Here is a 14,180-nt window from a genome sequence, read left to right on the forward strand (position 1 = left end):
CAAGCCCGCCGCATCACACGCTGCACACACAAACACTATGTGTCGATCATTCAATGTTTCGTTGGGTGGGCTGCAGTTCCTTGCCTTGCCTTGCTGCGTTGCGGCCGTTGTGGGCGCCGCCGCTGCCCTGCGCCGCATACCAGATTCAATGCGAGAGCGCATTTGCAGAATTATCGGACAATATTTTCCCTTTGGCTGAGTGGGTGGCGCGCGCATTGTTTGGATAGAGTACCTGGTTCTCTGCTGCCCGCTGTGGTACCGTGATATTCGATATGGATGCCCTTCGGCTGCAAGCAGAAATATGACAAGATGGGCGGTGAAGAGTGTGGCCCGGCCTAGACCGACTCGACGGTGCTTGGGCGATGGCTAGTAAAGGCGTGGCTTGAAGTGCTCTTGTTGGACGTGATTGGGTAAATGTCACTGGGGCGAGCCGTTTTCGAACAGGTGCATCATGCTGGGGCGTTTGTTCGGTTGTCACCTTGTCCAACTGGTCTTGCAGATAGGTAAGGTACATACAGAAACCCAAGCTCCAGCTTTGACAACTCAAGAGCCGGGGGAACCACTAGCAGCATACCGACAGACTACGCATAACAAAAAAAAAGATGGGGAATTCTTTGGATTCTGGTCCGGTCTGCGATGCATATGCGCTTGTGGTTGAAGTGGGCTGTGGAACAATAGAAACCTGTCGTCGGTAGTTGCTGGCTCGCGGATGCGTTCCCGCGATCCTTTGGGCTGGGCCGGCTCCGCTTGTCACATTCTTGTTCTCTTCGGACGAGACCAGCGCGAGGGGACAGCTAGACCGCTTTCGAGGACGGCGCATGATGGTGGGTATTTGGGCGACGATGCAGAATTTCTTTGGAGATACGGGGTGGCTCTTGGAGGGCAGCACCACTCGCCTGCGAACATGACAAGATCGAGATGGAGCTGTTGAGGATCTGCTGCTGTAAGGGAGAGTTCGAGGCCCGGCCTTTGCAGCAGAGGGGTGGAGTGGTGATTGTGGAGTGCTGCCGAGTGGCGCCGTTGCAAATGCGATGCGTGGTGCGATCGATCTCAGGCGACAACTCTCCATTGCTTCTTTTTTTTGGGTAGATGTTTGGAGAATGGAGAGACATGCTAGGTAGGGAACGCGGCAGTTTGAACGTGGCTCGCTGGCGTGGTTCGATATTTCGGAGCTTGGAGTTCGCGTTCGGGCTGGGGAACATGGGGTTTCACGAGAACGACGACGACAACGACGAGGTTGAATCCTTCCCCGCCCCGGGCTTGACTCGTCATGTCTTGGAACGGACGGCACGACGCGCAACAACAGTTACGTGAGTGACGACGGTTTGAGTGACATTGAACCAGCTACGTCGACGGTGTCTCGTGGGTTGAGGAGACTGCTCATGGTGTGACGAGATCGCTACACGCCCCCCTTCATGGCACGTTCTCCAACCTCGATCGCAACGTCTGCCGTGCGGCGGTGGTACATGGCCTCTCCTGGGACAATGCTTCCATTCCTCGGGTGATCTTCAATAGCCTATAGCATTGGATGGAGGATTCAGTCGTTGATGACCGTTGACATGTCGTCGCAAGGCCGGTTGTCGATGTCCAAGATCGGGTTTCTGTCGGTGGTTGTTGTCTCTGTGTCACCTGAATGTTGCGTTCCAAGAGCTGGCCGGGAGTCCGAGTTTCTCTGTCTCCCCCATTCATTCCAGTGACTAGTTCGTGGTCCATCATGAATGGGATTGTTCAGCGATCGCGATGGCAGTGGAGCATCGCCAATGTATCACTCAGGCCTGTCTGACGCCGAGAAGAGACATCAAACACTTCAGACACAGCTAAGAGCTCCGCCCAGCTATATCCGGTGGCGAACGATTTTCCAATAGCTCCGGGGGCTCGGAGAAGATGTCGAGTGTGTGTGGATGCTCCCCGCTTCAGCACGGACGGGGCCGGCGTTCTGGGGCCGGAGACTTACTCTTCACACGGAGGCATGACGGAGCTTGAATACGAAGCGCCAGCAAACTTGTAATGCCGTAGCTACCGACAAACGATCGGCTTGGCAATGACCTACGCCGGTGGCGATACCGGAAAAAAAGAGGTGGTGGAGATCTGGGATCATAGCTCCTCGTCCAATTGACTCTCTTGCGAACAATGCAAACTCTCTCACCTTTCCCATCTCGACACTCAGTGCATTGTCACCACGCCGTTCATCAATCTTAGCTCCTTGATAGCACCGGCCAATGAGACTTCAGATGTGGCATACGGACTAGTGTCTCTGCCATCCTAGCTTTCGCAAAAGGCCTCCTCATCGCGAAAGCTTCGATTACACGTCGCCACTCCGATCTGGAGAGTTTGGGGGGGGGGGGGCTTTCTTGGCCCCTCACAACCCCTCCACCAGCCAACCTCCGTCAAGACACCCGCGAAGAAGCCATCCCTTCCGGATTCTGCAGCCGGCGCTTCCATCCCGCGCGAAGGAGCTTGCCCAAGTAACTGGGATGACGTGCCCCTGGTTTGGGTAGTGATCTTCGCGTGGTGGGAAGAGAGACCACGCGATGTCTTAGACTTAGCCGGTGCGTGTGCTCCTGAAAACGCTGCACTTTGGCCCATTCCGTCGTCCATCGCGATTCATCTTCAAGACACAACACCATGTTCTGAGGTGGGAAATCTGGGACCAACCACCAGCTCAGCTTTCATCAAAAGCACTAACGAATGTATTTCCCAACTCGATTAAGGCCAACGTCTTGATCATGTCTTGGCTACTGAGAACGGGCGCGGAGGGAGATCAACACGCCAGGTTATCCGAGAGTGCTTCGTTATAAAGTGGGATCGACCACGTAGGTCTCCCTTTGCCCGTCTCAGGGTTAGCTATGTCTCGCAAAAGAAGCCAGGAGATCTTCGATCTTCCCGGACATGCGCGCAGGCTGAACGGTTGGAGATTGCCGAGGGCATACTGCAACGTATCCGTACCCCCCGCTAAACCAACAACAGTTGCCCTCTCAGGCAAAACACCGCGAAAAAGATGTCGTCCTATCATTGCGCGCTTGACGATGGCGCAATCGAGCTCGTCTATCGCCACTTGACTTTGGAGCTGTCAGAACTCTGTCAAACAACCCTTGCCGCAGGGTTTGCTCCGACATATCTGATCCATATCTATCAACATCATCAAAGAGGTAGCTCAACACCAAAGCGCATGAACAATGACCTACCGCAAGCCAAGTCAACGAATCCTTCAAAGGGGGTCGCCTTCCGACGTCCGCTGCCTCACAAGGCCACGCAGCTGGAGGGGAACCTTGGGACCTGCCGCCGCCGCCCGCGCGTGCGCCCTGGTCCCAACCCTATGCACCGCCCCTTCTGACAGCCGCCGTCTGATGTTTTCGAGACGCTATGAGGTCAATGATCCCACGGCCGCTTACTACGCAAGCCATTCCCGTGCGTAGGCTCTTCTCCGGGTGTGAACCAATCAGGTACGAGGGGGGACGAGCTCGAGAGCTCGAGAGGTCGTCGGCAGTGGGGGGAGGAAGACGAGCCGGGCGTGGGGCACAAAAGTGTGAGAGCAAAGCCGCAAACACTCAAGCCTCCGTCATGATCAACCGTGGCTGGAGCAAAGGATCGGGTCCAAGCAGTGGCTTGACGTCGAGCTACATATTGACAATATGCAGACAAGCTTCGCGACAGGTCCTGCACGGTGACTAACCGGCTAGCTCGACAAGGCACGGCTTGTTAGTAATCTTGTGATGTCTGGAGATTTCTCGGCAGATTCATATTTCGACGAAGACGGACAGCACAGATCATGGCGGCCCGTGGTTGAACGAAGTGACTAACCACTTACACGATAGCCAAGCGCTAAGGGGATAATATTTCCCGCCCGCGTTGGGTCTCCTACCATTGTTCATTCAATAGTCTCGTATCCGTGCCCACGCTACGCAGCCTTGGTTTTCTTCCCACGTCCCGTCGAGATAGAGAAAATTCCCCGACAGGCCTCAGGGGTCCTCATCTCGAGCCGCGCACCGGTCCAGCATCTAAGCGAGGCGGCGGCGCACGGTACCGTCTTTTCTGTTTCTGTACGCCTCTGACTATATTAGCCTGTTTCCAAGCCGCCATTATGTTATCCAAATCTACGCGTACCGTGGCTTGTGGGCTACCTTAGTGCTGGGCGTGGCGGGGGGCGGGTTACCTCCCCTTCTCTAGGAAGAGACCATTCGTGTGTTGAGAAAAGGGACCGAGAGCGGGAGTGGTTGTCAGGCGGGCGTCAAGTGATCCATGCGTTCGAGCCTCTTGTGAATGTTCCTTCCGCGCCGGCTGATGAGTAGGATGCGCGGAACTGGTACCCCGGATGGGACGGCGTCAAGCTCGTCCTCCTTCCTCTCCCGTGAACGCCGCGTGCCGCCGGAGAAGTGGAGCCTCCCTCCACGCGCTGAATAGGGCAAACTCGGCTTGCCTTCGCTTTCAATATGTTTTGGTACTCTCGATGTGAGTGGCTTGATGCCTACGGTCCACATTACCCGACATCACGGTCCGTGGTTCGTGCGACTGCTCCGTTTGCAGCGCTGGGTCTGGACCCTGGCCGATTGCGAGACGTGGCCGCACCAGTGTCCGCTCGTGGCGGCGGCTCTGTGTCAATGGCGTCGGTCGCCAAGAGATTTGAATGTGCTTTGATAGGCGTCATAAGTTATCAAGGGTTTCGCGGGAGCGGCGGCGAGAGGCCAGACATAAGCACGGGACACATCAGACACGGGGATGGAGCCTGATGGATTGGATGCTTGCGAAGTATAGGTATTGATGGGTGACATTGAGGGCTCTTCAAACGACATAAGGGTAGGGAAGTTATTGCTTATGATCGACGGGCTTGCTTTGTAAAAATGATGTGCCGTCTGGTCCATTGTGAGGCGGACAATGTTTTGGCACACCATCTCATCATGATGCGACAGTTAGCCGGAGCATGTGTCTGGGGCCGCTGGATGAGCTGTGCCTTTTTGCCATCATGCGGTCCTGGATAGACCTTGATTGACGTGGCTTGATGAACGGCGCTCAGCGTATGATGAAGGGAATCCCGTCCGCTTGGATCGTGGCTGAGGACCCCTATGCCCCCATGTCGATATGTCGCGAGAGGTTAAAAGTTGTGAAGGGTGGTGAACAGGGCCCCCCTTTCGGTCAGTACACCGCGTTTTTGCACGGACGATACAATCTCCTTACCAATGACGCCAGAGGTTGAACCACAAGACGCTCAACCCGTCTGAGAGCATTATTGACTCATATTAACGGGGACCAGACCGTTGACGTTAAGGAGTGAACATCTGTCCCTAAACCGCGCACGGCGTCAAGTTCCAGCTTGTGCGAGATGAAAACGACAGCTCGTCATCTGCCACCGGACAGTTCGCCATGTGCTGTGGCATGATTGAGTTCCAGGAACCATCATGGCCCAGCGGAAAGTGTGACAAGGTCCCCTATCCTGCCTACCTGTATTCGGTCTAACTAGCCACGCACCTGGTTGCAAAGAGTTTTGTTAGCACCTGCGCGATGGCAGAGTTTGGGCCAGAATGACTCGTCTCGTCCCTTTTGGGTGCACTGTTCTACGCTCACGCCGCCTCGGCGTGTTCGTATCCGAAGGAGTGAAGGTATCCAAACTCTAAAACAGGATGTGGACGGGATGTGATGAGATGGATGGTTTGTAGATGGGTGCAAGCAAGATTGGAGAGAGCACGCGTTCGTCGCGGATGGCGCCGACGTTGCGTTTTCTCCCTTCCTCGCAGAAACGAGTTTGGCTTCGAGTGGGCAAGCATGGGCAAAGTGTAAGTTCGATGTTGCCTTTTGTTGTGTCGTTGTGCACTGGTCAGTTTGGTTTGGGTTCGCCACGTTTCTGGGATGGGGTGTTCACGATGTTCCATGGGCTGAGCTTGTGGTTGAAGTGTTGCGTGATTGTGAATCTAGCGGCGCCGGGGAACAGGCCACGATGCAGTCGAAATGGTCCCATGAACGCCGGCCGGGGGCAGAAGTTTTGGAGAGGGATGGGAGGGAAAGGTAAGAGCCATGGACGGGTTGGGCTGAAAGTTTGTGTGGGGAAAGGATCGTGATGATGATCGTGATGGGATTTGTTTGATAGAATGACTCGGCGTTTTGCAGTTCATGAGAGCTTCCGGGTTCTCACTAAAGCCGAAAGGCGCGAAATAGAGAACCGCCAAGAGAAGTATGTTCGTTGTGTTGGTTGTCTCGTGGCTTTCCCGCTTCATCCGTTTGCAGGGAAAGCCATGGGCTGCACGCGTCTTTGTCATGGCAGCAGTGGCAGCAGTGGCAGCAACCAAGATTAGCCTTTCTCGTCCTGCATGTGTGTTTGTGTGTGTGCTGTCTGGTTTGGGGTAAGAACGAGGTCAGAAGCACGTTTTCGGAAATCCTTGAATCGACTACGACTTTACCATCCGCCCATCTTCCACCACTGCGGCCGGACGGCATGCGGCAGTCCTCTTGGGCGGCCGAGTGGCTCCTGGGGTCACCGTACCAGAAAAGAAGGCTTACGGCCGGAGTGGGTGCTCCGTGCTCGTCGGCAGACTGGCCGGAGTTCGGTCGGGAGTTTCAAGTGAAACATGACCGCGAAGGACTGTGGCTTCCCGCCCGCAATAGAACTTGTTTGAGTTTGTCAGCCATCAGGGACGCGCCTCGGACAACTGGGCCGGCGACCGAGGGCTTGTCATTGGATATGGCATCGTGACTTCAGTTGAAGCAGAAGCAATAGGATCAGGGGGAAATCCGTTGTTAAAGTTGACTTTTGCTGCCCTATGATATCTTTCCGTGATAACGAAACATTGACAGCTTGTCTGAGCGAGATTTGAGTTGCTATGCGCCTCTTCTAGAACCGGAACCGGATAGCGAAGGAAAAGGGTGATGAGGCCTACGTGTTCGGTGTTAAAGTTGCGGGAGAAGGCTGATAAAAACAGGAACACCCATCGTCGAGTTTCTTGGCGTTGACATGTTGGTGGGTTTGGTGATGGCTTTATCACGAGGCTGACCGGGAGTGTCGGGCGTCCTGCGACGATGAGGATCATAGCTGATACTCGTTTGCGACTCTATCCGGGACCTTGAGATGATTCTCATACCGCAATCTCACTCTTCAGCTTTGAGATGAGAATTTGAGCCCAACTTCAGGACGAATAAACACCAGATGACTTCGGAGAAGAAATGCTTGATTACCGCCTGCTCCGCTGTTCCTGTCTCGCCTGTCTTGTCGTTTGATGTCGATGCCTCGAGGTTGTGAGCTGTCAGAGTAAGGAACACGAAGCTTCTCTGTCTTGTTAGTTCAACATGAATATAGGGCTGTAACGCTTTGACACTCGTCTTTCAGCAAACATGAAACGCATCTCACGTTGGAGCCGGAAACCGCGAGCTTAAGTCAATCAAGCCTTTTGGAATGAGAAAGTAATCATCAGAAGAAGAAGAAACGGAAAGACATGGGAAAGTCAAACATCGTGAAGATTCATGACAGGGTTTTCCAGCGGCCGACAAGATGGCCTTTTGCATCCTCCCTCCTTTTCCATACTCTCCATGCGCACCAACTTTATCTTTGTCCGTAGTGTTCCTCCGGTGGTGCCCTGCTCTGTCTACGGATTTGCTGGTCGCATCTTCAGACTCGGCCGGGACTCAACCAGAGCTGGCAGCCACACACCTAGTCGCTGGGGGTGATCGGACCTCCGGGAACCGGGGATTGAGTGACTATGGGCCCACCCGGGACCGGCTGGTCTGGGATGATCGGGCCCCCGGGCACAGGCTTGTCGGGGATGATGGGACCACCAGGAATTGGTTGGTCGGGGATGATGGGACCGACACCAATGTCTTGACCACATGCTTTGAGGGCTGCGATGATGGCTTGCTCCAGGTTCCAGATCTCGAAAGGAGGCTTGTTCCCGTAGATGAGTAGCAGGCTCGTCAAAGTTGCGCGAAGGCCAATGACATCAGAGTCCTTGCAGCCGCCAATCTCAAAGATTTGTCGTTTCGAGGAGGGGCCAAAGACGGTGGAGGCTTCGCCGAGCACGATGGTGTCAACTGCAATGCCCTTGCCAGCAATAATATCGGCGAGATGTAGCAGTATCATGTATGTGCCAACTGATGGCTTGGCTTCTTTGGTATAGGGCTCAAGGAGTGTGCGGTAGGTATATCTGAGTGCATCAAGATTTCCATCGCGGCGTGCTACGGTTGATTCTAACTGAAAAGAGGATTAATTCATGGCCATTGACCATTGAGATGCCTAGAAGAAATATCGAAAGGCTCGTGTGGGGAAAGGCGTCGAGTAGAGTGTGGGATGTGGCTACTTACTTGACGCTTTCCTGGCCGTATGTCTGGTACCGTAGTTGGAGGGTTGCTAGGAGAGTTGCCGCCTGGTATCAGAATAACAGAGCCTTCACCTATCCCAAATTGCGGAGCGGCAATACCCAGGGCCGCAAAGCCTAGCAAAGCTAGGTTGTAGGCACGCATCGTGGACGCTTACTGCTTGGGAAAGAAAGACCACCAAGCCTGAAGTGTCCTAAATGGGGGATGCGAGGAAATCAAATATAGTTGAGGTAAGCTTCATTTCAAGCTCAAACGCATCAAAAACTACCAGGATAGGCATCGTTCTTTCTCAGGCAGCATCTTCAAATTCATCAACATCAATGTAGGTTAGATGAAAACTGGAATGGGGCAAAATTGGCGGCATACAGCCGGTAAAATTTACCCGGGTAAGTCGACCTATCTGGCAAGAGCTGAGAGGTGGCAAAGAGTTCCTCAATTAGCCGTTAGATGAAAGATACCGAGGAGCCATGGTAAAGACTTGTATCTGGATATTATGGCTGGCGTTCATCAATTGCTCCTGCTCACAAGAGCTATGGAAGGCCACAGAAAACCGGTAAAAGTGACCGCATCATCACATCCGTTTCTGGGAATACGGAGGGAACCATTCCCATCAACAGAAACGATCATGACACTTATTTGTCTAAGCAATTTGAAGGAGTTGAGGGACAACATCGTGGTCTGACATTAAAAGATTTCCCAATGTGGTCTGTTCGACCAGCTCCACGCCCGAAAAGAAATAATCATCCGAAATAGTACACAATCAATCCTGCGTTATGTCTAGGCTAGATATCATCTTTTCCAGCGCACCGACAATATTCTCATAGACTGCCTCCTGAAGACGCGGTTTTGTGAGGTCTGACCCATATCCAAAGTCGCACCGAAGACACTTCTGTGTGATCTCCTGGTATCGAGGGCCTAATGAAGAGTTCCTCAATGCCATCTTACGAACATTAAGAATGTCGCTTGGCTCAACTTGAGCCACCTATCAATCTGTAGCATTGCCACGCCAAGGCTGTGAAGCGTCAGGTTATTGATGCCGCAGAATAGTCTATCGTCTTCCGAGACTTGAGATGACCTTGAGCACTCTGGTGAGATCTGAACGTCTTCCATCGAGTTAAGTTGTCTCTGAGAAACCTCGACGCCCAGATGCATTGTTCGAAGTGCTTCTGAAACCTCCTCATCCTGGTCTGTTTTGAAGAAAGCCAAGTCCCTCAGTCTCCAAAAGTCGCTCAGCCATGGCGTGGAGTGAAACTTGAGAACAGCCGATACTAATGATCGGGCAAGCTTAAGTCGATCCACTGTAGAAAAGAAGTCTTTCGAGGATTCGTCAAGAACTTCGTCCATACTGATGGCCTTAGGATCTGCGTAGGAAGATTGGAGAGCACCACCACAGAAACCATTTTTGGCTGGATAAAAAGAGTGGCGAAAAGGCTCGTCTGACTGACCATCAATATGGCCTAGGCAATCAGTACTAAGACTTCGCATCAGCTCTTTGCAGATGTCTGTGGACGACCTGAGGTCGCAGGAGCCACGATTCGGACCCTGTTCCACAGTGACAGTTGTAGTGCTGGCGCACACCTTGAAATGCGTTTGCACTGTAGTTTCTGCAAATCGTACGACTTTCAGTCGTTTTCGAGGTGCCGCTTGATGATCATCCGGGGGCGATAATTCTCTAGGTAGCTTAGGCTGCTCGATCCATTCCAGGTTTTGTGATCGAACCTCTAGCTGAACTAGCATCGACTGAACCAAGTCCCTAGTCTGATTGCGGCACACGATAGCCATGTTCATCTGCACTTCGCCGTCTACTTTCTTCGTTTCTACGAAAAGCTTGACTGCGTGTGCCAGGTGACCAGGCTGACCACATTTCCATGTCCGTATCAAAGCTTCATGAAGAGCCTTTGAAGCTCGTCGAACTCTGATAAGACTGGCCCAGTCGCCTTTTTGTGTAGATTCTATTTTTGCCCAGGATCGAGGCTTCGTTTTCTGCATCTCCCCCACCTGCTCGCGCAGGCCTTTCAACTCATTGTTTAACGAGCGAAGTTTCTCAATGAGAACATTGATATCAGTTGCGTTGGTGGCGACTTTGACTCCATCGACGGTTCTTTTGAGAACCCTTTTCAATTTACCGTCCTATTTTTGACGTTAGAACAGAAGCTGAGCTTGTGGGGAATTCCATCTATCAACAATACCTTCATCTCGCTCGTCTCTTTGAAGTTGGCAAGGCTAGCCTCGACAGAGTCGACTTTTTGACAGATTTCTGTATTTATTTCCAACCAAACATCATAATTATCCCCGAAATGTGATCGGAAAGAGGCATCGAGACAGGTGTCATTCCAACCGTCATGTTCGGAGTCAGACGCCATCTCAGACGCAACGTCATCATCTATGACAAATGCCAGCCAGAGGCGGCACTCGTTGGCAAAGACCTGGCGGTGAGTCTTGAACCTTTGGTGCATTCTCTTGATTTGCTTCGAACTGTGACAGAAAAGTTTTAGCTTGGTCTGCACTTCCTTGTACGCCTTGATAGCACCGCCGATTAGAGGGACGACGCCCACAATTCCTAATGCGAGCTCTGCCATGAGGCGCAGATCAGGATTGGCGAGCTTTTTGGGACTGAGAAGCTAGAATCAAGGAGTAAAAAAGAGAGTTGATCTCGATGAATACCAGCTCAAGCTCAGCCTGATTTTCTATGGGCTGTCTTCTGTTCTCCGCTCAGTTGGCTGCCTCCAACCGAGCGAATCGGAACACAATGGAGCTGCATGACACCGAGATTCAGCCTAACCCCTCAAACAGAGAGTCAGCTGGGCCGCTTCAGTAAGCGCGAAGGTTTGGCAGTCAATCAACCCAAACCTCTTCCTGGCTTGACAAGAGAATTTCGCAGAATCACGAAGCACCTTTGCTCACGGACTCGCGAGCGTAAGGTGCCCTTTGCGCATTCGAGGCACGATGTCACTTCCTCACAAGAATGACTTCGGCGATAGCAAGAGCATCCATCATTGGCTTCTCGCGAATGAAGGTTCTACCACCGGTAAGGGTTTGGCTCTTGATCAGGTGCCCGACTCCGATGGCCCATCCCGAATTCATGACTGGCTTGAGAAGGATACATCTGGACCCGAGGCAAAGAGTCTTGTTAGCCGCTTGTGTGAAGAATGCGTCAAAGGAGCTAAAGCAGCACTAAGAAGCATCCAAACGCAAAACGCCATACCCACAGTTGCGTATCGCAGCCTGGAGAGAAGCGGTAGCTCATTCATATTGTGGGTAGATGGACACCGGGTCACGGAGGGCCAGCTGGACCACACCCTAGAAAAGTCCCGGATGCTCCGCAAGTCATTGCTGAAACTTTTGATAAGCATTGGCAGCACTTTGTCTGATGGTAAGCACTCCCTGCCCGCAGTGTTGTTCCAGATGCAACTTATAACCGGTACATATCCAGTTCCTCCGTCGGTGACGCACCCGCGCACGCAAATTCTTGAACACCTGACTTCCGAGGCTAGAGAAGCTTATCAAAGCACGAGCGGAAGCTCCGATAGCGAAGACAGCGACTTCGACGTGTCTTCAGTATCTGGACCAACCGACTGGGGAGAGATCGCAGACAACATGCGGACAGATGTTGAGTGTCTGATGGATTTGGAATCGCTGATTGAATCCCCATTCATCGATAATCGGAAGGCGAACAGTTTCAATGAATCGACGAAGTACATGAACCTAGACACGCGCTGCCAATTTTACTCCGACAAAATCGGCCATCGATTCCCCGAAGCTGAGCCAGACCTTGTCGACCGTCTTGCAACGGCTAGCTGGGATCGCTTTCTGAGAATTCGAGTGGAGAAAAATAACATCGTTACCGAAGAAAACCATGCTATGGCCTCAACAGCACTTGTTGTCGCTAATAAATCAGAGAAGGGATCGAGCTTTTACGACTCCGGTCTTGGGACATCGCTGGCTACCACTTCTGCATACGCAGAGACAGTCATGTCTTACAGACAGAACAATGATTGCTCAATCAAAATACCGCTGATGCCAGAGGAAGGCAAGAGAGGAGATCCTTTCGAGTGCGTAGCTTGCGGGCGCCGAGTCACCATGGCATCAAATTCGGGCTGGAAGTATGTTAGGATGTTCCTAAATAGATGGAAAGATTGCTAACAGATAACAGGAGACATTTGTACAATGATCTAAGACCATGGGTCTGTCATCAGACCTCGTGTCGACATGGGGTCGAGCCCTTCAATTCCCGAGATGATTGGATTCAGCATCTCGCTTTAGAGCATGGCTTCTCCGACAAATGGGGTTCTTTTCAATGTCCTCTGTGTCTAGAGAACACAGGCTGTGGGAAGAAAACAGTAATCGCGCATCTGTCAAGGCACCTTGAGGAAATATCTCTTTCTGCTTTGCCTGCAGGTACAGAACCTGACAACAAATCGACTGTCGATTCTGACATTGCTATCTCAACAAATCAACAAACAATGGTAGTTGATGCATTCTGTGGAGCTTCCGAAGTATGGGGAAGCACGTCGATAAGATCTAAGGAATCGCCCGATCAAACGGCCTATGATTTGACAGCCATAGCAGCTCATGGTCTTCAAACAATGGCAACCCATATCCTCCCGCAATTGGACAGGGAAAATGCGAAGCAGAACATTGTCGAAGCAGAGTTGAACTTGAGAGACCAAGGGTCAGGCCAACAAGTTCGTGCTGAGGATACCCCCTCCCCTTTGACAGCGTCTAACCGGGAGGACGGCAACGCAATACCGCCACTTTCCGAAAGAGTTTCTATTGACCAGCAAATCTCAACGCCAAAAAGAGATAGAGAGAAGCCTTTACCAGGAAGCGCTACGCCACGCTTCTCTGACTACGTACCTACCGAGCCTCCTCCTAGAAGAAAACCGGTCCAAATTCGGGGGTGGAATATCCATAACAACAAGATTCAACGCCACAGAGCTGATCAATCGGATGCCACCATTATTGACTCATCGTCATTGCCAAGGGATCTAGAAAGGTTTCTTCGCCAGAACTTGCCTGACAGCAACAGACCGGCCCCAAGCAATACAATAGAGTCAGGGAACACGATCATTCAATCAGCCCAAACGAAGTCAGAGCCACGTGGAGCGAGTGGCGACTCGATTCCAGCAGTAAGGGTCGAGACATCTTATGTCTGTGGAGGTTGCGGGAACCTCGAGAGTCGAGTGGATATGCATAGGTTTCACGTCATGGAAGATTGCATGTTTACCTTGGGTAAAGGCGACCATTGCTATATGTGTGGCCGTTGTGGCGAACAGACTTTTGATAAGGAGGAGCATTGTCAACATCTGGATTTCTGTGCACAACATAGTTACGCATAGACAAGGGAAAACAACCAAGTCCTGTTGAAAAGAATGCTTTACTGTGAGTGGACTGAAATCACAATATGCGAGCGACCCTTACTTGTTGCCTTGAGGTGACCCAATCGGCGTGCAGATCGCACCGAAAATATCAACGATAACATAGAATTACTCGTTAAATAAGTATGACAGTCATTAGGCTAGGGACTTCCAAAATTCAACAGACACGAGCGGGGCCAGATAAATAGCCATAATAGCTGCTACATTCTTCCCTGCAGACTACAGCTGAACGATACGTCTCCAAATAATCACCCTTGCCACCAATGGGTCCCCTCAAATTTCCCTGTCTTACACATCTCCTCCCAGGTCCTTCTCCCCTCTGCCTCCTCTCTCTCACCTGCTTCTCCATGTTGCTCCTTCCCACACCGCATCTGCTCATGTACACAACCCAGACATAATCCTGTCAACGACGCCTTCTTCCAATTATTCAACTTCGTCCGCATATCCTGCTTATACCACGGCGAGTCGCCATGACAACCACCCGTGGCATCTGGATTGTACATCTTG

General features: G+C 52.1%; 2 protein-coding genes across 2 annotated transcripts; one reads left to right on the forward strand and one right to left on the reverse strand.

Moving 5' to 3' along the window:
* Window positions 1-7,633: 7,633 nt before the first annotated feature.
* Window positions 7,634-8,439, reverse strand: CGCS363_v009845 (uncharacterized protein; the record flags this gene model as incomplete). Its single annotated transcript, XM_036641694.1, has 2 exons — window positions 7,634-8,170; window positions 8,281-8,439. 2 exons carry the CDS (start codon window positions 8,437-8,439, stop codon window positions 7,634-7,636), a joined length of 696 nt encoding a protein of 231 aa, XP_036493231.1.
* A 2,802-nt stretch (window positions 8,440-11,241) lies between these two features.
* CGCS363_v009846 (uncharacterized protein) lies at window positions 11,242-12,466 on the forward strand (the record flags this gene model as incomplete). Its single annotated transcript, XM_036641695.1, has 3 exons — window positions 11,242-11,668; window positions 11,729-12,402; window positions 12,449-12,466. The coding sequence occupies 3 exons, from the start codon at window positions 11,242-11,244 to the stop codon at window positions 12,464-12,466; spliced, it is 1,119 nt and encodes a 372-aa protein (XP_036493854.1).
* Between the last annotated feature and the right edge of the window lie 1,714 nt (window positions 12,467-14,180).

This window comes from Colletotrichum siamense (genome assembly GCF_013390195.1).
Source record: "Colletotrichum siamense strain Cg363 chromosome Unknown KSG_Cg363_contig06, whole genome shotgun sequence".
Lineage (NCBI taxonomy): Eukaryota > Fungi > Ascomycota > Sordariomycetes > Glomerellales > Glomerellaceae > Colletotrichum > Colletotrichum siamense.